The sequence below is a fragment of the Boleophthalmus pectinirostris genome, unplaced genomic scaffold (genome assembly GCF_026225935.1).
Source record: "Boleophthalmus pectinirostris isolate CB_2022bp ecotype Guang Dong unplaced genomic scaffold, ASM2622593v1 HiC_scaffold_19, whole genome shotgun sequence".
NCBI classification, from domain to species: Eukaryota; Metazoa; Chordata; class Actinopteri; order Gobiiformes; family Gobiidae; genus Boleophthalmus; species Boleophthalmus pectinirostris.
In genome coordinates this window covers 29,218,991-29,246,332 of record NW_026571140.1, presented here as the reverse complement: position 1 = coordinate 29,246,332, position 27,342 = coordinate 29,218,991, and the positions used below count along the sequence as shown (strand labels likewise).

General features: G+C 38.4%; 1 protein-coding gene across 2 annotated transcripts in view; it reads left to right on the top strand.

Moving 5' to 3' along the window:
• The window catches only part of LOC110172936 (protocadherin-17), a 117,990-nt gene that overhangs the window by 41,525 nt on the left and 49,123 nt on the right, over positions 1-27,342 (top strand). Inside the window, exons 3-4 of one of the 2 annotated variants that reach the window (XM_055154745.1) lie at positions 6,886-6,944; positions 8,665-8,834. In XM_055154745.1, the coding sequence (XP_055010720.1) occupies positions 6,886-6,944; positions 8,665-8,834 (229 nt within the window). Of the gene's footprint in view, positions 1-6,885; positions 6,945-8,661; positions 8,835-27,342 lie in introns of both variants that reach the window. The other variant, XM_020938897.2, reaches the window with a different exon arrangement.

Below are 27,342 nucleotides of genomic sequence, written 5' to 3'. Positions count from 1 at the left end.
TATTGTGTGCAGGTTGTTCAATTCAAAAATATATGTTAGAAAAAACACTATAAAAATCATAATAGTTCATTATGTCAGCCATTTGCACAAAACAGATACGCAACTCTGTAATTTCAACAGCAACCAGAGACAATTGAAATTCAACACTGCAAAATGTAATTTCCAGTAACACTTAATAAAATTACTTGGTGTCTAATGTAGTCTGTAATTATGCTAAAACTATCTGGTCAGTATGTATAATTCCCCCCTTCTATATTATCTTGTATTCATTGTGGTGGTATGGATCGGGTGAGCACAAAGGGAGTTTCGTTGGCCTTTATCGACCCATTAATTGGAGAGTGGCCGCTGTAGTAAAAGGCTGGGCCAGTATAAACAGACAGGAAGAGATGGAGGCTTAAGATCAGACTGGAGACTGTAATTGGCAGGAAACTGGGGTCTACGCGCTATGAGGTAATGTGCTTTTTATGGCCTTGTATACGAGTGTCTGTGGGCGGCTATGGAAAACTGCTACAATACATACTATAGCCTACATCTATATTTTCCTCCATTATCTTATGCGTATGTGTAGTGCTTTTATGTATATTAGTACTAAAGGCTAGTTCACGATCACTCTTAATTGTAACGTAAGTTTTATGTTGCCAGATGCAATTATAAAGTATAGTTTTATAAAGTTACATGATTAACCATCTAAATGAGTCGGATTGCTTGTTATGTGAGTAAGACACGTGTAGCCTGTTACCTATTAGTTTATTATTTTACATGTTCTATGTTGTTATGAAAAGGGCTGACATTTCATCGCTTTATATGAGTTACTTATAAATTTGTTTGATTTCGCAATGGCCCTTTTTTTGTTTAATTTATCCAGGCTTGGGATTGTATACTTAGGATACAAAGATAGTGATACTTAGGCTTTTTGTTACTGATCCATAACTGATATTGACCGATACTAGTGTAGGGACTAAAAAGGCATTTTGTTTCCATCAAACACAGTTAACTCACGACAAAACTGATCCAATTGTGTTATTTATCCAGCAAGCAACACTTGAACAACTTTACGTGAATAAAAGTTCAAACATTATGGAACTTTCTAGGCCAGCATTTTCCATTAAATAGTCTCATTACATCCAATAAAAGGCTCAATCAGGATTTCAGCTTAACCGATATCATGGAACTGATTCCCAATACAACACATTTTTTTAGATCTGTTTTGGGGCCCTATGTGCTCTCATTTCTAGGATTTTTCTTATTTCTAAGACTTTTCTCAAACGAAACTCCAATTCAAGTCATTTTTATTTTTATACCGCATTTAAAGGGATAATTCAGAGTCATTTCAACATTTGCACCATGACCTCTACATTACATCTGTAGTCAACTGCTGCTGGATGATAGGTTGGGTGTAATTGACTAAGAGAAAAAGGATAAAATCTGATGCAAAGGACCTAATTTTGGAAAAAAAAAAACAACAAAACTTAGAAATGAGGGAACATAGGGCTCTGGGAACATAGGCACGCTCATGATATTCAACACCATTATCAGTATCGGTTAGAGGTGTAACAATAACAATGTCACATTATATCGAATTACAAGTTTCTTTGCTTAAATACATGGTTTTATAGTAGTAACAGTGTATAAACAGAGGAGAACTACATATCCCATGATTCATTTCAGTGCAGACAACATGAAGAGATATGGTTTTTACTTTAATTCTTGGGATTGTGAAGATAATAATTCACACCAAAATCTTGTCAAGGTATTTTAAAAGCAGAAATGTTTCCTATCTACAATTATATCAGCCTCTCCAAAATATCGCAGTAAATATCGTACAGTGAGATGCATATTGTGATAATATCGCACCGAGAGATCTGGATATTGTTACATCCCTAGTATTGTTGCATGCCTACTGCATACTTGTGGAGTTTGCCCTTTATACATCATATTGTTTGGATCATGTCCCAAATATTAGCTGTTGAAAGTGGAGAACACATGGTTGAATCAGGATAGAATTACTGAGCCCTGTCTGGTAATGCCAAAAATTTAGAAATAAAGAGACTATCAGTGTTGGTTCCCTGAGTATTTGGTTTGGATGGGCAGCTCTAAAGTTTTTAAACCCAAGTGAAAAAGAAAAATCGACAGAAGTTACATTTATTTTGGAAATGTGCTGGTATGTTAATGCACTTTTATCCTTGCTAGACTTTAGGCTAACAGTGCTGAGCTGATTGAAAAACTATGTCCAAGGATGAGACCCTGGTCAAAAAAGTACAGAAGGGGCACATCAATATAAAGACCTCCATTCCGTGTCTTTTTGAAAAACTTGGGCCTTTTATTACTTCAATGCCAACCTGCTTCATTCTTCTCCAACCTCATGTCCCGATTCCTGCTTTTGATATATTCTGTGGGCGTTTTCTTTTTATCTTATCGAAGGCTGTGGAAACTGGAGTGTTATGGTGGACAAAAAGGTGCTGGCCAAAGTACGGAAGGGTTGTGGCACTCACGACCTTTCCACGTATCTGCCTTTTTCAAACCGGGCTTTACTGCGACGCTTGGATGACATTGAAATACTGTATCAGCTCTGAGTCACGCTGTGCATGTGAAAAAGCCCCAGTGCTGGGACACATTAGTCACTAAACATGACATTTCGCCGCTATCAATTCTAGAGCCCGAGTTGTGCACTACATAAGGTAATTATTTGTGTTACCATGATGAATACCTTGTCCACGCCATGAAAGCAATTTCTCTAGAAGGGATTCGTTTCCATCCATCTTAAATCTGCTCTAGCACATGCCTCTAATAACGCTGTTATGATCTATTCGATATTTCCCATTACGGCTGTATATTTGACTTGCTTTGGCACTTTTTAGCAATCAGGAAGTCATCAGCGAGGGCAGAGGGTTTCAGACTTTTCACATCAACCCTGTAAATATTTCGGTTTTCCGAGTAACAGCTATAATGAGCCCAAGCATAGCGGCACAAGAGCAAAATATACCCTACAAGCACTGAAACAGGACGAATTGGGGTCTAAACCAAGTCTGAACAATTTGGATTTTTCTATATCTAAATCATAGACTGTATAAAGAAGTGGATTAAGGGAGTGTAATGCCACCCAGTCACATGAAGCTTACGAATCTGGCAGTTATAGGGCGAATTTGGAGTCAAGTTTGGGATTTATTTACTAGCGGTGTAACAATAACCATAATATCGTGATATCACATTGTCAGAGTTCTCACAATAACATCGTGGACCATCACAATATATATCGTATTTCTAGTTTCTTTGCTTAAATTAAGAGTTATGGTGCAGCAATACGTAAAAGAAGACAGAAGGAACTACATAGACCATGATCCTTTGCTCCATTTCAGTGTAGACTACAAGAAGAAATAACAGTTCTAAGCATTTTTAAGTCTTAGTTCTTTGGATTACGTCTTGTCAAGGCATTTTAGTAGCATATTAACAGTTTTAGCTGTTTAGCCTCCACAAAATATCTCAATAAATATCATACCGTGAGACGTATATCATGAAAATATCGTACCGAGATTTGGATATTGTTACATTCCTCATCATGAGCCTACCCACCATATTGTGAGCTTTTCCAAGATATCGCAATAAATATCGTACAGTGAGGTTCTTACCGTGACAATATTGTATCGTGAGGCTTGGATATCATTACACCCCTATTATTTACAGACAAAATAGCCAAAAACAAACCCCACCAGGATTATGGAGAGTGGGTTAACACAAACATTTTAAAACCAAAATGACGAGGCTCGCTGCAGCAGCTACAGAGAGAGAAATGACAGTTTTTCAATGTAAAGTCAACTGGAGCCAGAGTTGTTAGAGCCGGAGATGCCCCCATGCCCACTCCCTATTTGGAATGCGGTGGTTAGTGCGTTAGCTATGTCCATTTTCATACAGTCTATGATCTAAACCAGGATTATATTAGGAAAAACAGGACAAAAGCAAGGACAAAGTCTAACAAAATTTTAAGTACTACCAGAAATGTGCTTTCAACTATTCCTGAAGTATTGACTGTGTGTGGGCTATTTAAATAATTTTTACTCCGCTCACTCCATTGAAGTGCTTTTCTCAAGGTCACTTTCCAATTCAGTGGTTGTATGTATGGTTTCACCTCTGCTCATGCCCTGTAGCTACAGATTCTAACATAATTAACATCCTTAATCTGATGTGATCATTACTAACTTGCCTATGTCCTTGTTGAGATGAGTGCGAGAAATAACCAAAAGGAAAATCCACAAATGTTTTTTTTTATATAAATTGTAAGTGACAAGGCCATTGAACCAGAGCTTTGACTATATAAAAGATCAAATTCTTTCTTTTGAATCATTAATCGCTATGGCAACTGCGCTATTTTCCATCACTCTGAAAGACATCAATATGTAAGGAACATTAGACAATAGTTAGAATTTTGCTGCTCCCATCAACATTAAAGGTGATTTAACTTTCTGTTTGGGAGTCCTTCACTTTTTGTTTCTATGGATACCTCATTGCTTTGCTTGGAATGTTCCACAGTATGACATTAAACAGCTTTACCCTATATTTATTAAATTAGAGGTGGTTTTATAGCTCAAAAACACTTCAAAAACAAGCATCTGACCTGCAACTTGGTCTGGTTTGGGCTAGATGAAGATAGAAAAATTTTAAGCCATAGTGTGAAACATTCCAGACAAGACAATAACATCTCCATGGAGCAAAGCGTTTGACGGACTCTCCAACAGAAAGTTACACAATGCACCTTTAAATATTGCACAGCCATAGACTCTTGAAACTGCACAATAATTGAATCTGTCTTCTTTCCTTTGGACTTTTCATACTAATATTACCTGCCTCTTATGACACCACTTTTTTCCCTGTACGTTTGACATGCTTTTGCACTTTTTAGCAATCACAACGAACAGGGAGGGTGACACAGTGTTTCTTTAAATGCCAAAAAGCACTTTGGGATCTTTGGTGACCTTTTATCGCTATGGATGTGATTAAAAAACCTTCATATGTGGTGCGTGGCTATAATTAACAAGAGACCGATTTTATTTCACTTTTTTTTTTTCGAGCGTCTCAGTGATTGATCCAGTCTGTAATGTACTGCTGCGCTGACTGCTTATGGCCGAGAGGAGCGTTTGTGCTTTAAAGGTTGAACAGCAGTTTGCCATTATATAAGTGTGTTGTCAGTGGGATGTATAGTGCACTGTTTATGTCTCTGTCTCCAGTCTTGTTTGAGGCTCACATGCTCTCAGCGCCACAGCGATCTATGTCTCAAGTATCAATAATGTTATGTTGACTTTGTGGTATTGTCCTGGCATTCAAGAGCTGTTGTGCTTAAAGGGTCCATATTGAGCTATTTTCTGAGCAAAGTTATAACATTTCATCATCAAAAACAGACCTGGAGTTGTGTTTTGTTTCATTCGCACATGTTTAACGCACAAATCCTGCATATTTAAACTGAGCTCTTCTCTCTAACGGAAAACACTCTGTTCCACCTTGTGATACAGGAAGTGCTCTACTGTGTTTTTAAACTCCATACACCTTCACTAAGATCATTTGGATGATTTCAGACCTGGAATTGCCAATCTCTGCTGAACTAAAGGTGAAAAGTAGCTGTTAACTTGAAAACTTCATGACATCACAAGGTGGAATAGAGCATTTTGGGGATTGGAGATGTAAACAGACTAATAATAAAGGATTTCTCGAATGTCTGAATGAAACAAAACACAACTGTAGGTATGTTTTTGAGGAGGTAACAACACTTTGACATGGCTTAAAGCGCACAAGAATACAAAATGTGTTTAAGCTTTAACCTTTAAACTTGCACAATGTTTATTGTGGAAAGGTTTATGACTTTGTGAATTCAGGGTCAGTTTTATAGATGTGTTAGTAAAGCTAATTAGTTTTAAACTGCCTTGGGCTTGAATCATCTGCATTTTCAGTTTTAGTTTATTTTGTATTTAGTTTATTTTAAACTTTAAACTTTAAAATAAGTTTCACCAAAGTTTGAAGTACGTGCCAAACAACATGCTTTTACTGACAAAGGATTGACTGTGGACCTCTTGATTTAAAAAAAAAAAAAAAAAAAAAAAAAGATTATTGATGATTGAATCTCAGATGTAAATTGAAATTAAATAAATTGCTCCATTATTTTGTTCACAATACATCGGTGCTTGCTAACCGCTATGCCACAATACTCGCAAATTACATTTACAATTCCATGTCAAAATCTTTATAAATGATTTTATTTTAATTTGTGATGACATTTTCCAATTATTGAAAACCAATGAGCCATTCATTCATGTGTGATACGTGCATGATATCAATTTCTGCCTATGTTCTGGGAATGAAACTGAAAGTATTTCTATATCAGTATTTTCCTTATTGAAACTCCTACATATAATTCACTTAAAAAATTCTAATTAACTGTAGTAAAACCGACTCCACACTTTAAAGATGTTTAGCTCACCCTTGATTTAAATTATTATACATAAATTTACTTTTAATCAAAGCAGATCTTGCTTCTCCAGCTCATACATTTGATACTTTAATAGTGCGCCTCCTGTCTCACCACCCCATGCCTAATTAGTTTCTTTTTGTTGTATAAGATATATATATATAATATATATATATATATATATATATATATGAGAGAGAGAGAGAGAGAGAGAGAGAGAGAGAGCGCTAGCTCATTATTTTTGCTTTGCCTTCTCTTTCTCACTGTTTTGCTCTCTCTCTTCCTCTCTCTCTGTCTCCCACTCTCCATTCCTCACTTGATTTTGAATCTGTACATAATTAATCTTATGTCACCAGCAGGAGATCCCGTTTCTCAGCAGGTTGGGCTTTCTTTGAGCAGACTTCTTACTTATTTCCCCTCTCTCTCCTCCACAGACCGACAATTTCCCCTCTGAGCCTAATTATATGGGCAGCAGACAACAGTTTGTACAAAGGTAAGAGTTGGGATCCATAACCATCACAACAACGCATCGCTTTTTTGTTTTTCCTACCTACAGTAAAGTCCCTGTGCTCCACTTGAACAGCACTAACTGAAACACCTTTAATTGAGTGAAACTGGTGTGAAAATGCATCAAGGGCATACGTTTAATCTATGTAAATAGGTAAGCACAGGAATAGCAGTGCATATGTAGAAATCAATCCTGTAGTTTATTTGTGTGATGCTGCTGCAGTCTAATTGTGCACTCATGCGTAAAGGTGCACTGTGTAACTTTTCTGGTGAGGGGTCCACCACCTGTTCGTCCCCAAGGATATGTCATTGCTTTGGAATGTTCCACAGTATGGCATTATACTTTTAAAGGGAGAGTCCAGAATTTTGGACATAGAATCTAATTTTCTAGTTGGCCAGAGTGTTGGAGACGTGTGGAAACATTTTTTTTAAAATATTCCATCCAGTCCTTGTATTTGCAGAGGTCACTGGTGCTAGGCTAGCGCATGTCAACGGCCACTAAAAACAGTCTTACCCACTCCACAAAGCACCCGAAGCATATCTGTTATTACGCCAGACTGTCGATGTGAATGTCTGTGTTGATAGAATAATTTTAGACATAAAACCAACGTTGCATTTGAAGGATTTATGTCTGAGCTGCAGCAGCGAGTTGTACTTGCTGATAGAAAGCTTGGCAGCGGCGGACTGATATATGAGAAAATAGTCCCTCAACATGTGACGATTCATGCAATGCAAAGTTATTATTCTGTCAACACAGACATTCACATCAACAGTTTGGTGCAATAATAGATTTGCTCCGGGTGTTTTGTGGAGTGGGTCAGACTGTTTTTAGTGGCAGGATAACTATGGCCATTGACATGCACTAGCCTAGCACCAGTGACCTCTGCAAATACAAGGACTGGATGGAATATTTTAAAAAGTGTCTCCACACATCTCCAACACTCTGGTGAACTAGGAAATGAGGTCCTATGTCCAAAATTCCTGACTGTCCCTTTAATTACAGGTGCTTCTATATAAAAAACTAATACCTTGAAAAGCATTCTCAAAGCAGTGACATCCCCAGACAATCAGGTGGCAGACCCTTCACCTGAAGGCACCTGTTACCTTTTATGCTTGCCAGAAGACCCTTGAGCATCAAACAATATTGTAAGCCAGTATATATTCTACTGTGAAGAACAGTATAATGTGTGTGGTCAACTGGAGCAGGCTGTAGCTGCTGACATTACAGTTTCTATCAGCCCACTGTATGTTCAAAACGTAGGAACAACTTCTGTGCTGTGAAATACTTATATTAGATGGCCTTCCTTATGAACTCTCACTATTTATATACAAAACAAACAAAAACATGACATGAAGTAGTTTGCTTGTTATTTTACAGCTGTCGTTCTGAAAAGTTTGGGTTCCTTGCTTCTACAGCTTGTATTTCACATATTTAAATTGGGCACCGTTGTAAGGCCATTGTCAACATTGGTTTAAACAGCAGCCTTTTGTCTCGGCACTCAGCGACAGAGCAATCCCCCAAGTGCATTATTTTATTACATCCTAAATAATCTTATTCTAATTGTTCTTGTTTTATTTAAGCGTTAGGAGATGTTCATGAATGTTTCATTTTGTCTCCGAAGGCAAGGAAAGCTTTTAAAATTCTCAGCAGCCGACTGTACTAATGCTCTTTTCTCTTTTTTTCCCCCTCTCTGTTTGTCTAGTAGTTCGACATTTAAAGACCCAGAGCGCGCCAGCCTCAGAGACAGTGGCCATGGCGACAGTGACCAGGCGGACAGCGACCAGGACACCAACAAAGGGTCCTGCTGCGATATGTCAGCCAAAGAGGCGCTCAAACTCAAGTCCACGGGAGTCAAACCCCCACCCCAAGAGCAAGGTGAGCTCCGCTTTTGTGTTCACTGTGACTGTGTAATGAATGAGTGAAGTCTCTGGCACAAAACACCTTCGCCAAAATGAATAACAGGTCATTTCCATGTATAGTGAGCCCGTCAATCAAACCTTACCAGAATTATGCCTCTCCAGTGTCCATTTACAATAATAATTCAAAGTCTTTATACCATGTTTCATCGCTGCTAAAGCACAGTACTAGCTCTAATCCTTGGGCAAGAAACTCGACCTATCTTGTTTATGTATTATTGATGGTTTGATGGTGTGTTTGAGGCTGCTCAAAGATGTTGTAAGCGCAGTTAAAGTTATTGCTGTAGTGGTTGCAGGGCAAAATGTGAGGGTACATTAGCGGTTTAGAAAGAAATTATATGACCAAGTCCACTTTATTGACTCAGCTGGCAAACCTGTTATCAACATTTGACCCGTCCTTCAATGCAACTGCGGAGACTTGACAGGAGTAGTGAGTGTGTGCAGTGCCAGTGGACCCTTAACCGTAACTTGAGCCAAATTGAGGATGAGAAGTACCAAATTGTGAACATTATTTGAGAAAGTTTTAGCTCTACATAGAACTTAAGTATTACAAATATAAGTTTTGTCATGGCTGATACCGATATTGATTGTTTAAAATGAAGAGAAACCAATGGCTGATAAGCTCTGCTGCTATTTTTTTGATGATATATGTGGGACCAATTTTGATTTTCCTCAATTTAAGTTTACTACGAACTCAACTATAGCCCTTTTTACCAAAGAGCTAAAGGAGAGCTGTGTAGTCATGTTTTGCAGTTTTCTCTTTGCACTGAAGTGTTCAAATAAAGCTTTGAGTCTATTTTTTAGGCATCATATTGAGCAAAACAAATATAAGATTTAAGTCTGATAGCCAATGCACTAAAAATCCAAATATTGGCCCGATATGCCTTTCTCTATTACAAATCAGTTGGGACTGTTTTCTACTAATCAGTGTATACATAACAGATTACGTATATATGAGATGTTTGGATTTCAGCTTGTACTTATCTGAAGGATTAACCTAAATCGTGCATGTTTTGACACTTGAACTAAATCAGTGTAACTAAAACAAACTCACAGACAGTGAAATCATGCAAATTTGAGCAAACCTGGGTCAGTGCTTCTCCGCGGCCCGAACAAACATTTCACCACCTCGCCATACAATAGGTGAGCCCTGGCTGCTGTAATTTGCCTGTTTGATGAGTGACTGATGCCTAACAAACAAAACAGCCCGCCCCAAATGAGAAGCACTTCATTTCCCTTCCCTTATTTGTATAGCGCTCCCGACTTGCATGAGCGCTCCCAATCTAAACCAGTTAGTACTTTGTTCTGGCTTTCCTCGCTTCCCTCTTTCGCACATATGTGTGTTTGTGTGTGTGATTTTGAAGGTGTGAGAGAGGGCGCAGCATCCTTGGTTTATCAAAGTAGACAGGGCCATTATGTTTTTATAAACCCAACTACTTCCGCCCCTTCATTTAGTCTCTCTCTCCCCAGCACCATCTCTGAAACTTTGATAATGGAACATGGAAAATGACTTAGCGCGCGTCAGGCTGTGTAACTGGTGAGCGTCGGTGATTAAATATGAATAATTATTCTAACCGCTACGGGATGGGCAGATTACACGGGACATGTGTAGAACAATAACTCCCCAGATGTGAATTCTTACAGTCCCTTCTCGCCCCAGCCATCCAACACCATTAGTTCAAGGTCACGGAGCACACCACACGGAGATTGTACCGGAGTGTGTCAAGAAGAAATGGTGACACTTGTAAATTTCACACTCACGCTTAGCCATTCATGTGCTGTTTGCGGCGTGGGCCATTACCTGCTCGGCAAAACGGATATTCACTCAGAAATACAAATATACTCCGGAGTCAATGTGTCTCTATGGAAAATGTATGTGTGTGGTTGTATCCAGGACTACAGCAGCATACACAAACCATAGATTCTCTCTAATGGTGCTATTAATCCAGATAACAGAAGGCCTGTTTTGCTTTGAACACAAGGACAATGACGCTCTGTGCTGCAATATGCATGTCTCACTAAGTAGCGTTTCTTCTCCTTTTCACACGGTTTGAGGATGAGAAAAAGTCATGCACGTTGGCAAGAGAAATTGGTCAATTAAAAAGCTCCATATGTTTCTCATTTTGGAAATGTCCCTATTTAATTGTCCATGAGGGACCTGTACAATCAGATTTATGAACTCGACACATATGACGTGAGGAAGTCTGGTGCTCAACCCCAATTTGGAAAAGGTCTGGAAATGTCTCTAAAAATGGCTCTCTCAAAGATCCCACTGCACAGTTATGGATTTAGACCATTGGCTCCAGTCTAGACAGAAATACTGTGTTGGGTATTGGTTCAATATATAAATTAAGGGTTAAGCAAATTAATTCATGTATGAAAATTGCAGTTACTGACACTGAAAATACTGTAATACATGTATTGCTTCAAACCCGTCAAGATTCTGCCTATTATTCAAGATGTTAAAGATCATATTTCATCATAGCTTAAATGCACCGTATACCCTGAACAGGAGCACCGTATAATTCTACACTGGAAATCCCTGTTTGAATTAGGATTGCATCTCTCCGCTGTCTGTCAATAAGAGGCTGTTGTTAGCCTTGCCCGCTGTAGCACAGAGCTGTCTCCCCTTTGCCCGGCTCCGTGTGTGCTTTCTTTCGATCTTTCTCCTTTGATGGTCCGGAGGGCGAGAGGGTGACCGCGCCCGGGAACGCTCGGCTTTGGAAGTAAAGCTCTTGTAACCTGCCAGAGCGCGTTTGTCACTCATCAGTGCCCTGCTCAGCCCCGCTTTCTCCATAGACACACACTGCAACTTTTGTTCCTCCCTCTCCTCGTTTAAGGGGGGAAATCGATTGATGTAAGATTAGACAGTTAACCGGCTGCAGCTGCCTGTGTTTAGCCAATAACACCATGACTTAGCTCGGCTCTGAAGGGGGAGGGGCCCGCCAGGGGAGACAGGTGTGGTCCAAACTTCAATGCATCTTTATTAAGTGGATAATAGAAGCAAACAATGCCTCTTTAGGGCCGTATTTACTGCAGATGAAACGATTATTGATCTTTACAGGGAGGTTGACCTTTGTGCTGTACAGTGCATGTATTTAAAATGCAATGCACACAGCTTTATGCTGACTACTGAAAATACAAATATAAAACTAAAACCAATGATGAAACTAGGACTCAGTATCATTAAAAAGTTACCGATACAATACATACCTCGATACAGTGAGCTTTCGATACGATATGATATATTTCAAATCAATTCGATACAGTTCAATAAAAATAAAGGCTAAATCATGTCTGTGATTCTAAAAGTCTTTGTTAAACCACTTCTGGTGCAAAGTTAATATGAAACACGCCCATTTTAATCATCAAAACAGTAAAAATATCAAATGTGCTGCATAAACAAGTTTCCTTCCTCTGAACAAGCAACAAAACTGTAGCGCTGTAACAAAATAATTTCCTAAATATAACAAAAAACACTCTTGGCGATATATCGATACAGCAGCCCACGATATCAATACTGTATCATCACATTAAACGGTATGATATATCACTATTTTGATATTTTTGCACACCCCTGGATGAAACTACTAAAAAATGTACTTTTAAAGCACATTTAATACATTATTCTTAACATAATTTCCAATTCATGTTTTTGTTACTACCACATGTACTACATAAATGAAAAGCAGATTACACTCTCTGAAACACTTAAATAGTATCTTTAAAATAACTAGACTTTTAAAGGTTCCATATCACATGTTTCTATGTTACATTGTTGTTTTCTCATCAAAAAAACACTGTGTTCTACCTTATGTTGCAATGTGGTAATCTAGGAAATGCCCCACTGTGTTTTTAATTATGACTGCTTAATTAATACCCTAACTCACTCTAACTAGACTAAGCCTGAATCATCCTTAATTAACCATTTGTTAATTTCGAATTAATGGATTATTAATTAGGTTAACTAATTAAGCAGTGGTTATTATGAAGTCATCTCAATCAGTTACTAACTAACTGAAATAAAATGCATAGATACATACTTGTTATTGTACGGGAAGCCACTATACCATCAGGGTTCATCTATGAAAACATTGTACCTGTATTGTCTTGCCTCTCTGCAGGTATCACTTTCACATTCCTCTATTTTCAGTTGGAGTTTAGATCCATGTAAGCACTATTTATGCACCGTGATATTATCAGATAGAAAAGTGTCATTAGTCACTGCCCGGGGATTGTTTTTGCAGCGTTTTCCTTCGCTTTACTGCATATGTGTTCGACAGCGCTGCTCCCATCCCACAACCTTCTTGACACTCGTTTTGAAAATGATAGTTGGATTTTTGAAGAGGAGTTGTGTGAGGCATTATTCTGCACTAGGGTCTATTAGGGACACGAGGCACGCTGTTTGAGAAGGCATTTGCACACATATATTTAGCAGTGTTAAAACGCTCTCCAATGTGCTTGCAGCTGTCAGGATTGTTCAGAGTAGTGAGTGGATGGTGAATAACAAAAGACTGAACCAAATTCTCCCACATAAAAAGGTGTGCCTCAAACTAAAGAGCAAATACAAACTTCCAAAAATAATATACACATTTTAATACATTTGTAAATACTAAATTAAAGGTGCAACTTTTATAGTAGAAGTTCACCACCTGCCTTTCTTTAGAGAGATTTATTGCTTTACCTGGAATGTTCCTAGCCTAGGTTTGCAAGAACCCCAGAAGTTGTAGACCGCGCACCAGCCAATCAGCGAAGAGCTGTGAAGCCGTGACATCAAACTCAAGCGTCTGTCTGGGTCCCTTTTGTGGTACAGCACAACAGTAAACAATGAGGTCGAGATGGATGTAGACGAAGGCATACATTCTGTGTTGGCAACGATTCCCGAGATCGAGGATTTAAAGCCAGAACAAAGAGAATGTTTGGTGAATTTTATCAAGGTGGAAGACATTATTTCCCTTCTTCCTACGGGAATTGCATAAGATCATCACGATCAATTAGCAGCGATTGGTTAAATTTAAAAAGTACCCACTTACTGTCGAGCGAAGGATTCCTAATACTGCAAGGTCAGACAGTTTCCACAAAGTGAAACCGGCTGATGAATCTGGCTAGAATGTTCCACAGTATGGCATGAAACTTATTTTATTCCATGGAGACAAGATAAAACACTGGTTTTACATGTTTCTTGTTTAAACATCTGTTTATCTTTTGCATTTATTTTATTACATGTGGTTTTATTGACTCGAAACTAACTTGAAAAACGTTCACAGATCTGACTTGTAATTTGCCCATGTAACATCACCTGATTGTCTCACTGAAAAGCATACAAATGAAAGCAATAACATCGCCATGGGAACAAGCAGATGGCTGGCCCTTCATCAGAAAGGTTACACAGTGCACCTTCAAGTAAGCTACACATGTAAAGCCTTGCAGTCTCCTATATAGATTTACTTGGAGTAGTAGAGTTAACCTCTTTGCTAAAGTGACAGAATTTTTGCAATAAATTCCTCCTGTCTTGGCTCAAATCTGCTCTGTTTTAGCCGCCACTGTCCATTGAGGAGACTGACATTGTAAACCGGCTGTTTCTGTCAGGTGGCTTTGAACCGCTGCAGGGCTAGGATCCCCATTAGAAGAGCTGTGTGAGGGAAAGTCCTGGTTATCTTCTAATATAAGTACATTTAAACTGGCATTCGGAAAAGGACCAGTCTCTGCTCTGTTACACCAGCTCCAGAAGGGACTGGTCTTTTCTTTGTTACATAGGAATGGCAATCCAGCTTTTACAACGCAGATACCGATTAAGATACTTTGACTTTAAACATCGGCTGATACCTGATACCGACCAACTTTAGCATTTATTTCCTTCAAACTAAAATAAAATAAGACACAACTGATCGATTTGTGTTATGTAGTTGTTACTTTTTCCACCAGTAACGTCAGAACGGCTTTGTGTAGATAAAAATTCAAACATTACGAGATGTTCTGGACCAGCTACAGTAGTGAATCCGGGGTGGGCTTGTGTGTGAATGCTTCTGGGGGCGTTCTGACTGGTATTGGTTGTAGGTAATGTACTCACTTCAAACAATGTGAAGCAGGCTTTGAGCGTGTAGTTACAGACCAGATCAATGCCTAACCCCTCGTTTCTAGTCCGGGGTCTTTGTAGTCATTAGGTTGTGGCTTATAGATTGGATTTTTCTCTATAGACTTCCTTTATTTACCTTTTCATGTTTTTGAATTTTCAGGTTTAAAATATTGTTTGACAAACTGCGGGATGTGGGTAGATAGAAATGTTACTAAGAAACGAATATCTGTGTATTGCCGTTGACAAAAGCAGGGACAAATCTGCGGTGAGGCACAAAGAATACATGCTTTTCTAGGTATTTTTTAGCAATAAAACACTGTTGAATCAATGCAAGATGGCTATGTTTAATGCCATACTGTGTAACATTCCAGGCAAAGCAATAACATCCACTTGGAGATGGCAGAAAAGGTGCATACATCTTTAAGAACAATGCGCAATCAAAACAACTAATTTAAGATGTTTCTCATTTAAAGTTATACATAGAAAGTACATTGTTTGGTAGATTATTACATGCTTATTTTTATCTAACAGTAATGCCTCAATCCATTTAACTCCACTTATTTTTACACAAAAAATAAACAATTACGACAAATCTGTTTTTCTCGTCTTATGCTTCATCTCTCCATCTCGCGTAATCTGGACAGCTCTTCGCCAAGCCTTCAAATTGATTAATTATCTCCGCAAAATTGGTGGCAACGTATTAATTAAGCCTAAGTACATCAAATTCTTTTATTATTTTTTTTCCCGCTGTTTAGAGCGGGCGATTAAGTGACGCTCCAGTGGTCCTCGGGCAGTGGTTGATCCCAGTCACTGCTCGTATCATGGACAGGCAGCCGATGTGTGTAAAGATATCCGCCGGCGATACGAGCAGATGAGAAAATGGCTTGGAGTGAATGGTGAATGAAGAGGAGGGGGAGGACGTGTTACTCCGGCGCCTCTACTAGATGACCCATTCTAATTAGCTACGATGAGAGTGTGATTAACAACCAGGCCTTGTTTTAAAGGGAGAGAGGGAGAGGGGGAGTTGGCTGGGGGAGAGGGAGGGCGGTGTTACTACAAGGACGCGCGTGGATACAGTAAGGGGGAGGCTGCTTGAGTTGTGTGCTCGTGACACAGCGGCGGTAGCAGAGGACAGTAAAAATGGACTGTTATTTGTGGTTCGGCAATATAAAAATCCCACATCGCCAACTCCTCCGCAATGTCCTCTAGCACTCGGAAAAAAGCAAAATATATGAGGTTTTCCCTGAGAGCCAGTACTGAAATGCATCCACAGATCAAAAGATTGCATCAGCCTTTTTATTTACTACATATGGTTATGCTTAGTAAGAGGGCTCTTTGAACTATGGTACTGCTGGTGTATTTGTATGGATATGGATGGTCACTAGTGGAATTGAGTTAATGCATGCTTTTTCTTTTAGTCTGTTCGTCTTAGTTTGACCAAACCTAATTTTGCCCCTGAATGCTTTCCCTGCATTTATTTATTTATTTATTTATTTATGTATTTTGACTTTGGACTGGCTTGAAAATATAAAAATTTTAATTTTTATCAATGTGTTGTTTGTAGTTTGAGATCTATGGTCATACTATGAAGTTATGACTGAATTATCGTGCAATCTGTAGTTCAATTCTCTCATTTCTAATAAGTCAAATCTTAAAGGCGCACTATATGTAACTTTTCTGGTAGAGGGCCACCAGTTGCTTGTTGCCATGGAGATGTTATTGCTTTGTCTGCAATGTTCCAAAGAATGGCATTAAACCTATCAATATCCGTACAGACAAGACGCCACCAGGCTGATTTACAGGTGAGATCTGAGAAGAGGTGACCCCACTCACAGTGAGAATGTATGTTTTCAAAGGTATTTTTGGGCAATAAAAACACCCACAATTTAATAAATGCATCTTAAGTTAAATACAATATTGTGGAACATTACAGGACCCCCAAACTGAAAAGTTACGCAGTGCACCTTTGACTTAGCCTTATTAGATTCATCAGCCGGTTTCGCTTTGTGGAAACCGTGTGACCTCGCAGCATTAGGGTTCGTTCGCTCAATGGTAGGCGGGTACTTTTTTATTTAACAATTCACTGCTATTTGGTTGTGACGTATGCAATGCAGCACTAAAAGCGTTAACTGGTATATTAAGCTTTTCCCAAATCCTGTAGGAAGAAGGGCATTAACGTCTTTGCCCTTGATAAAATTCACCAAACATTCTCTTTGTTCTGACTTTAAATCCTCGATCTCTGAACATATGGCTTCATCTACATCCATCTCGACTGCTGTGTTTACTGTTGTGCTGTACCACAAAAGGGACCCAGTCATGGCTTCACAGCTCTTCGCTGATTGGCCGGTGCACGGTCTACAACTTCTGGGGTTTTTGCAAACTGTCTAGTGTATTCCGATTTCTCGCCTAGTCTCAGGAGAGAAATTAAATCGAGGTGGCGCCAGCCTGGCTACCTTTGCTTAGAAAAACATTTGCTTAGAAAAAAAAGTGATTTACAACTCTTGGTATGCATGTACTAGTATGCATTAGGATCTCCTATACTGACTTAAGCAATCATGGCTGCTTATAAATATGCATAATGCCTCAGTAGAAGCTCATTATAGCTGTCAACATGCATTATAAATATGGCAACTATAATAACTTCCATTGTGGTCCAAAACAAAACTAGTTTCCAATTAGTTTTTAGTTTTTTCCACATTGAACTAATAATTGCATCAGAGCTTACACAGTTAATTCTCTGAAATAACAGCTATGGAGACTTGAGAGTTTCCCGTTCTTTCTGCTAAAACACAGAGACCAAACACTCTAAATATTCATGCACTAATCCATCTTAAATATTCACATTGGTATTTCCCTTGTGGCATGTTTAATCTCAAGCTTGCTTTTATTCGTGCCCTGGAAATGCGAGAATTCCCCCTTTTTTTCCTACATCGCAATTAATTTGAACCCACGAGTGAGCCTTTGATATCAGAAATTCCAATTCCAAGATTAATTGACTGGTCAGAAGTCGGATCAGATGCCCTTTTCACACTTGTAACCATGGTAACCTCTATCTTGCAAACTCCGGCCTTCAATAAACCTTTATCTGCCTGTTGGAAAAGGGCATCTATTCAACACCATTCATATTTCATGTAACAGCGCACTCCTTCATAACGCCTCATCACATGTGTTTTATCCATCATTTTGCCGGACTTGGTCTTGTTCAGATGTTTGTCCCTTAGCTTAGAAATAGGACTCTTATTTCTCATGTTGCTCAACCACTATTTTATATTTTAATTACTGTTCATGTAACGTTAAAGGTGCATAGTGTAACTTTTTCTGGTGGAGGGTCCGTCAGATGCTTTGTTCCATGGAAATGTTTTTACTGCAGGGTTTTCATGGTCATGGAAATCCTGGAAAAGTCATATTATGAAAGACTTGGGCAGCAGTAGCTCAGTTGGTAGAGCATTCGCCCACTGATCTGACGGTTGGCAGTTTGATTCCAGCTCTCAACATAAACATCACAGGTTGAGCGGTCAGATCCACTGACCCACAGGTTGGCTGGTGTGATTCCAGCTCCCACAGATGAAGGCTGTCATTGTGTCCTTGGGCAAGACTCTTAACCCACCTTGCCCCCAGTGTCTGTGTACATTGGTGTGTGAATGCGTGAGTGGTTCCTTGTTGTAAAGCTCTTTGAGTGCCTTGAAGATGGAAAAGCGCTATAGAAAAATGTGACCATTTACCATTATCTCCAAAAGTATGCACCTTTTTTTTTTTTAAGATACAACAATATATGCACTGACAGTATTTTGAATGTTAAAAAACTATAAAAAAACATACCATAAGATGAGTGGAAAGGTTAGTCCTAAAAGTCTGATCAATTCTACACATGTAGGTGCCGTTAAGTCATGGAAAATTCACTTTAGGTCATGAAAAAGTCATGGAAAAGTTCTGAAATTTTATCAGTGAAAAAGAGTGGGAACCCAGTTACTGTTATTATTCTTATTGTCTGGAATTGTCTGGAATGTTTTGCAGTATGGTGTTAAACCTTTCTATCTCACAGACACCAAACCAGACCAAGTTATAGGTCAGATCTGTGGAGAGGCGACCCTACTCACAGTCAGAATGTTTCTCAGTATCCTCTTGTCCACAGAAACAAGCAGATGGCAGACCCTCAACCAAAAAGTGACTCAGTGCACCTTTAAAATGTCTTTTTAAGTTAATTTCCTGGAACATGCAGACTTGTAATCATTGGCAGTTAACACAAAACACATAGATGATCCCTGCTCCAAGACACATGCCTGTACTGACACAAGATTGGCTGTGGAACGTTCTATTAAAAAACCCCAAAGCAAATCTGAAATATAGACAGACTGAACCGCCCGATTTATTCGCTTCTGTTGTAACTGACAAAACAATATTATATTTTAGCCAAGAGGCAGTAGAAAGCAAGTACAACACAAAGTTACATCATACGTACAAACATCGTTAAAATAAGTACATGTTTTTCATAAGAACGCTTAAAATCAAGAACGATCATTGAGTAAAAAAATCATCAAAAAGTCATATTGCTGAGCCAAGCAATAAACGTGGATTGTGCAACTCGCCATCTGCTTGTCTCCATGGAGATGTGCCTAGAATGTTCCACAGTATGCCCATAAACTTATGAATCATCTTCATAGAGACTTGAAGCCAAATTACAGGTTAGATTTGTGGGGAGGCGACCCCACTCTCAGTAAAAATTGATGTTTTTTAAGATATTTTTGAGCAATACACTTGTAGTTGAATAAATGCAAGATAGATTCGTTTAATGCCGTACTGTGGGCAATTTAAACCAAAGCATTAGCATCTCCATGGAGACAAACAGGTTACGAACCCCCTCCAGAAAATGTAAGCAGTGTATCTTTAACGTTATAATTTTAGCCTTTGGCCATTAGTGGTGGAACAGCGTGGAGGGAGCAGACTGTTCACTCCATAGCCCTTATATATACAGCCAATGTGATTATCCGCTATACTAATCTCCAGCCGTATAATATGCACTTTTAATGATCTGTGTACGATTCTGTTCCCACCTGTTTCTTTCAGCCTGTCCACATGTCCTTGAGCTCATAAAACTGCATCTAAGTTGCTGTGTACGAATCTTTAAAACAGAAAGGTAGAACATTTTACATAAAAAATAAATGTCCTTGGGTATCTTCTGTGCCATCGTCTCTTATAACTATAACTGGCTATTGCTATTGCACTAAACTAAACATTTGTTCTTTTTCTTTTTTAAATTTATCATTAGATCATTCTTAGGCTACGTTTATAAGATGACAGTCTGAACAGAAGATGCAAAAGTGGTGCTGCGTCTTCACTTTTTATTCCGCCTTTACACGAGCGTTTTCGGGAGGAAATCTGCATGCATTCGGTGATGCAAAACTGTGTGAAATTCGATTGGTTATGCATGCCAGGCGGCTAGGTGGGGACACTAGGTGGTGATGTATGTGACGTAAACGCGTACGCAACGTGAGCAGATCTGACCAGAGTTTTGCGTCTTGGGCAGTGTAGATGGAGCGTAACTCAACTTTTCCACTCTGGAGGGTGGTTTCAGACTTTTGCGTTTTTAAGCCCCAAAAATGGTGTCTAAACAAAAGGCACTTCCAATAAAATATTTTGTCATTTTTACCTGCGCACATGCTCATGTAAATAAGCCCTTACTGTGAATGTGGTCGCCGCTTTACAGATCTCACCTGTAATTTGGCGGTGTCTCCTACTTGTTTCTAGGGAGACTGAAAAGTTTAATGCCATACTTTGGAATACTGGAGGTAAAGCGGTAACAAATACTGTAAGTGGCGGGCCCTCTACCTGAATAGTTACACCGTGCAATTTTAAACTTCAAGGTTGTATGGAGGATTTTTTTATTATTTTTTTTTATTTCAAATTGTCAATGAAAGTTTAAAATACCACTACAGAGATGCGGCAGCCTTGTAGTTATGATGACCAAAAAATAACAAAAAACAATGAAAATCTATCAACTGTGGACGTAGCGAGGCCAGATAAACATGAGCCAATAGATAACAAGGCTCCCTCTTTTTCTATTGGCTGTTAGGTTGTCAATCAAACTCCCTACGTTTCTAGTGTAACTGACTCGCTGCACGCATGGATCACGTGGTTTATGCAGCGGTTCTTAGAGGCTTTTTCAAACGGTAGCTTCCTTGCAATTCGCACAAAGTTTGTTGCGAGGGTGGACAAGAATCCACGACCAGTTCATCGCAAAAGAAAGTCAGTTTTTGAGGTCGCTGAAAGAAGAAGAGGAGGGGAAAAGGAGTGAAGCCAAACTGAGGTGATTCTTGGAGATTCCTTACAGCGACTGCTCGACCGAAGCAGACAAAGGGTCTAAAAACTGACACATTGGTCACTAAATTATTTCTAGACAGGTCACTTCAACAGTAATTCTTACTGGCTGTAAACAAGCGTGATTTCTAGATTAAGGAGGCAGGAGGAGATGTTTCTACTGAGGGAGCTGTGGAGGAGGAAGGTGGTGTCACGCATGTACAACATTTGATAAAGGACCGTCTCTGTATTTCTCTTTCCTCAAAAAATCCTCTATACACCCTTTAACAAACAAAACAAGGGTCAACAGCAGCTTGGCCATAATATTGACATATGAAAAATAAATTTAACAATAAAAATTGAAGACAAATAATAATATAGGAAGTGGTGGGATGGATTTCAGCACACAAAGGACACAAGATTATAAAAGCAAATACTATCACAAAGTGTCTAGCCTACAGGAATCCTTTTACCAGGGTAGTGGAAAACATTTGTTCTTCTAATAGCAGTACTATGTCTAATTTGGAAATGTGTTTAAATGTTTATATTTCTGGATTTGAACACTCCCTTGTTTTCGCTCTGGCAGTAAACAAGTGCAAAATGCAAACTCTCCACTTTATCCAACAGACAAAGAAACAAAGACGCATTTCTGCCAGAGTTTTAAAAGCCAAGAAACAAATGAACAAAGAAGCTGAGGAAAGATCTTTGGAGATTTGAATCTTCTCAGACTCCTTCCAAAGTGAACTGAGCATATGCTGTAGATACAACAGCCTAAGATTAGCCATCCACATAGTGTAGATGGGCGAACTGCCGCTGTGCTATTTGTTAAAAAAGAAACAAAGGTTGTATTTGCATTAACAGGTATTTCAATAGCTCAATGTGTGCGTCACTTATTCTTATTTACTATACACTACACTTGATACATTGTTATACCAAGTAAATTAAAGGTGCAATGTGTAATTTTTAGACTTAGACTTAGACAGACTTTATTGATCCACAAGAGAAATTATTTGGACACAGCAGCTCACACATCACAATAAATATAATGGCAAAGAGCAAAAATATAAAAAAATGAAAAAGATAGCAAGAAACAAGTGTCAAAGAACACAAGAAGACACAATTATATAAATGTAAATGTACACGTAAAATTAAAATATAAATGTAAATAAAATATAAAAATAGAGAGATAAGTAATAAAATATAAAAATAAAAAATATAATAGAAAGATAAGTAATCAAATAAAAAAATCACAGCTTTATACAAGAGATCATAGGAAAACAGTGCAACAGTGAAATGATTGACAGGACATAAGATTACATCGGATTGTAGGGAGTATTATCAGTTACATAAGGGCGAGTTGTTGTACAGTTGTAGGAAGTATTATCTGTTATATAAGGGCGAGTTGTTGTACAGTTGTAGGAAGTATTATCTGTTACATAAGGATGAGTTGTTGTACAGTTGTAGGGAGCATTATATGTTACATAAGGATGAGTTGTTGTACAGTTGTAGGGAGTATTATATGTTACATAAGGGCAAGATGTTGTACAGTTGTAGGGAGTATTATCTGTTACATAAGGGTGAGTTGTTGTACAGTTGTAGGGAGTATTATCTGTTACATAAGGGTGAGTTCTTGTACAGTTGTAGGGAGTATTATATGTTACATAAGGGCAAGTTGTTGTACAGTTGTAGGGAGCATTATATGTTACAAAAGGATGAGTTGGTGTACAGTTGGACGGAGTATTATATGTTACATAAGGGCATGTTGTTGTACAGTTGTAGGGAGTATTATATGTTACATAAGGGAGAGTTGTTGTACAGTTGTAGGGAGTATTATCTGTTACATAATGTTACAGTTGTAGGGAGTATTATGTTACATAAGGTGAGTTGTACAGTTGTAGGGAGTATTATACGTTACATAAGGGCATGTTGTTGTACAGTTGTAGGGAGTATTATCTGTTACATAAGGGCGAGTTGTTGTACAGTTGTAGGGAGTATTATATAAATGTAGTCCTGTATCTCTCACTGTTTTCCTGTGGATGGTACGTTACCTACTTTTTTCCATGAAGATGTTATTGCTTTGCCTGCAGTTTCCATCTTGCGCTTAGACTTAAGCTTAGACAAACTTTATTGATCCACGAGGGAAATCATTTGGACACAGTAGCTCATACATTACAATATATTATAAAAACAGAACTATAAGCAAAAATATGAAAAACTGTAATCATAAATTCAAAATAAGAAGAGACTGGTGGCAAATAAGGCATGATTATATAAATGTATACGTACAAGTAAAAATATAGAACTATCTATAATATGAGCCTTAGGAGCCTGTTTGAGAATGAACTCTTCTGTCCGTCTACAATTAAAGGTGTTTTAATGTCTGAAATACCTTGAAATACACACATTGTTGCTGTGAGCAGGATTGCCTCTCCATAGATTTGACCTGTAACTTGGCCTGGAGGAACCGCCTGCTTGTCAATAGGACTAAAGCAGCCGTAGATAGATTCCCCCACACGCTACAGTGGAAAATGATTGACTTCTACTACAAATATCACGCAATAATCCTGTATTGATTTGCACAAATGACTCACGTGAACGCTTGTGCCATTTTCAACTCATTAATTATCACAACCTTTATATAACAATAAACATGTGACTTTCCCATTGAACGCGCCAAGCTGTAAGGATTCCACAAATGTACGATAACGGCGTGCGATTTCTCCACATCAAATTGAAGTAACTGATGCGACGGTTTACAAACAAAAACATCTGCCTGATCCGAAAGGCATTTGTCTTATGGCGTAGTAATTAGTCTAGTTTACCAGTACACTCTAAAGGGCTGCCATATGGGGGAGATTTGGTGTGGTTGGATGTGTGTCTGTTTAAATGTGATTTATAGAGGCCATCACGGTGCTTAAACCCTGTGTTCTCGAGCAGACGTGAACATGCGTCATTGTAGTAAACTCCCCCAGATCAACACCAGTGCACGCCTAATGTCCTGCTCAATCTCCCATCGCAGATTTCACCGCCTGCTTCTCTGCTGTTTTGGGTCAATTTCAATATCCTAGAATAGCACATAGATCACTTAGTATGGAACATTTATGCATATTTGGATAAAAAAGTATTTTTCTAAATGTACATTTTCCAAGGGTATGGAATGAGTAGATTTCTGCAGAGAGGTTGTAGGTTCAATTCCTAGTTGTGTGTTTAAGAATAAGTTCACAAAATGCTAATCCCTATTTTTTAAGCAAGTTTTTTTTTTTTTTTTTGTATTGCAGTTCTTGAGAATAAAACTGCATAACTGAGCAGTTACTCAATATTATTATTAATATTATGAATGCACCAATCCAGCCTTTTCTGTTCTGATACTGATGTCTGTTCTTTGCAAAGACTGAAAATAGCATTTCAAGATTAAAAAACAATATCCAAAGGTGTTTTGTAACTATAGAACAGCTTTATAAAAAAAAAGAAAAAAAGAAAGAAAAACCTGAATATTATGAGATATTTTGTGTGAACATTGGCCTTAAAATTGTCCAAAATGGAATATCGGCTGAATATAGTTACAAATATACGATGTACTTAAATTGTCAATAGCAGCTGCAATATCGGGATACCAGTATCGTATTGGTGCATCCCTAATTTATTTATTTATGTATTTATTTATTTGATTGAGACAGAGCATGTTAATGAACAAACATGACACAACATGAATGTAAACTCACCGGATTGTAGCCTAAAGTTAATTTCCCTCCGTTGTCCTAAAGGGCTCGGGGTCACAGGGGTCCAAACAATAAAATATTGCACAGTCCAGTCATTGCACATATTATTTTGCATTCAACTTGGCCACACATTCAGTACATGCAAATATTTGTTCATAGAAGATCACTGTGCAAATCAGAGAGCAGCTATACATGAGTACATAATACCATGACTAAACAACAGTCAAATCTTAAATTTTCTTTCAGTGCTGTTGTCCAATACATTCCCAGTTTGTGGCCAGTTTTACAAAATCAAACTTTCTGCATGATGGTAATTGTGACATAAACAGCCATATGAAATAGCACTTTACATTTTGGTTACATTTTGGAAGTGTAGATTTTCTTTCTTGAAGTTTAGTTTAATTCCAGTTTGTATAATCATGATACTAACCCATTATTCATGACATCTATAGTTGCTAAGCTCCTCTGTCTTAATAAGTATGATATTGGCTTGTAAACAGCTTGATGTTGATGTGTCAGAAGTTGCATATGTCTAGAAAATTAACTATAAAATGCATTTCAATCAAAGTACACTCGCTCAAGCAAAGGAACAGACCGTCTTCACCGCAGCCGCTTCAAGTCTAAATTACCAGCACTGGGGGTCAAAAGCCACGGTCATTTCCATGCAGTATCTTTCATGCTTTCACATCAATGCACCTTTGTGTCCATACTGTAAAGTGTATAGCGTGATTTGTGCGAGTAGATTACAGCCAACCACATCTGAGGAGGTAGCAGCCAGATGCTCTTGTTCTTTTAACTGTTGGTGCGCGCTTTTGGACAGCCACCATTTGTCTTTCGGGCTCTCATCTTCCCATACGCTTCATTCAACTCCTCCCGCTCTCCTCGGCCCTCCATCAGGATTCATAGCGTCGTCCCCCGCCTTCCTGGTGGTGGTAGTGGGTGTGGAAATGAGAAGAAGCAGCAATCTGGTCTTCCTGTGAATGCATCGCTCAAACATCCAATCAGATTTGCGGGTTTTGCGGCCCTCTTTGGTGCCAGTTGGTGTCTGTTTTTTCACCCTATTCTTAGAGGATCTAGGCCTATCGCGCAGCAGTGAGGCGATTTGTGGTTAAGCTAGTGGAATCCGTCCCAAAGCCTAAAATCTTGCAGGGTGATGGGAGGGGTAAAAATCACAGTCTTTAGCTTCGGTCTTCCTCTCATTATGGGAGATTTATGAGGATTATACTTATTTTCCTTAAGACTCAAAGTTTATTAAATTCCATTGTTGAAGTGTAGTGTCCATTCTTGTGTCCTTCAAGTGGTGCCAGCAAACATGAAAGATGAAGGATTTGAAGGAGCGCTTTTTGAAAAACGCAATATTAACTGCTGGTTGGATTGCATAGAAGTTTTATTGGTTATTTTTATTTTATTGATTGTCAATTCTTAATTGACCTTAGGAAATGAATAAATGAGTCTTGAGGTTTGTTAAATTGGCTACTACCACATCTAAGGCCAACAGTGGATCTAAGAATACTTATTAGTGTGAGAAATATAGAAAACTGGCTAATACTGCTTGTTTTGTAGATATGCAAAATCATAGTTTTCATTACAGTCTAAAAAATAAACTAAAGGTTGCATGAGGATCCGAAATAAACATTTTGTATAATCTTGCAAATAGGGATATAAAGTAATGTGCCTGCACTTTGTGGTTTATTTTACCGTCCATTTTGTGCAATATTTGAATTTAAAACACACTTTTACCGGAACGATTACCACATTTCTGCTAAATTAGCATAATAATGTCTCAACAACATCATTGGGATTATCCAGGACGGGGCCAACCTACACCATGCAAAATACTAAATAAGGATTGTAAGACTATACATTCTTATGCAGCTATAGATGATAAAAGGCCCATATTATGTCATTTTCTGATCTGTTTTAATATTATTTCCTCATCAAAAACATACCTTCACATTTTTAACACACAAACCATGGATATTTAGGCTGAGCTCTTCTCTCAAACAGAAAACACTCTCTTCTGCCGTATGATATCACGTAGTAATTAGGAAGAACTCCACTGTGTTTTTAAACTCCTTACATCTTCAATAGATTCACTGGGATATTTTCAGCCCTGGAACTGCCAATCTCTACTGAACCAAAGGTAGAAGGTAGCTGTGAACATGACATCACAAGGTGGAAAGGAGCATTTTGAGCTTTGGAGATAATAATCCAAGTCTTCTCAGACATGTGTGAACACAACAAAACACAACTCCGGGTAGGTTTATAATGAGGTAACAACATTCTAACAGGACTAACAACTCACAATAGCGAGTTTTCACAACACTTTTCGAATGCACTTTCTAGTACAAACATTGAGTTATGATATTACAAATGTT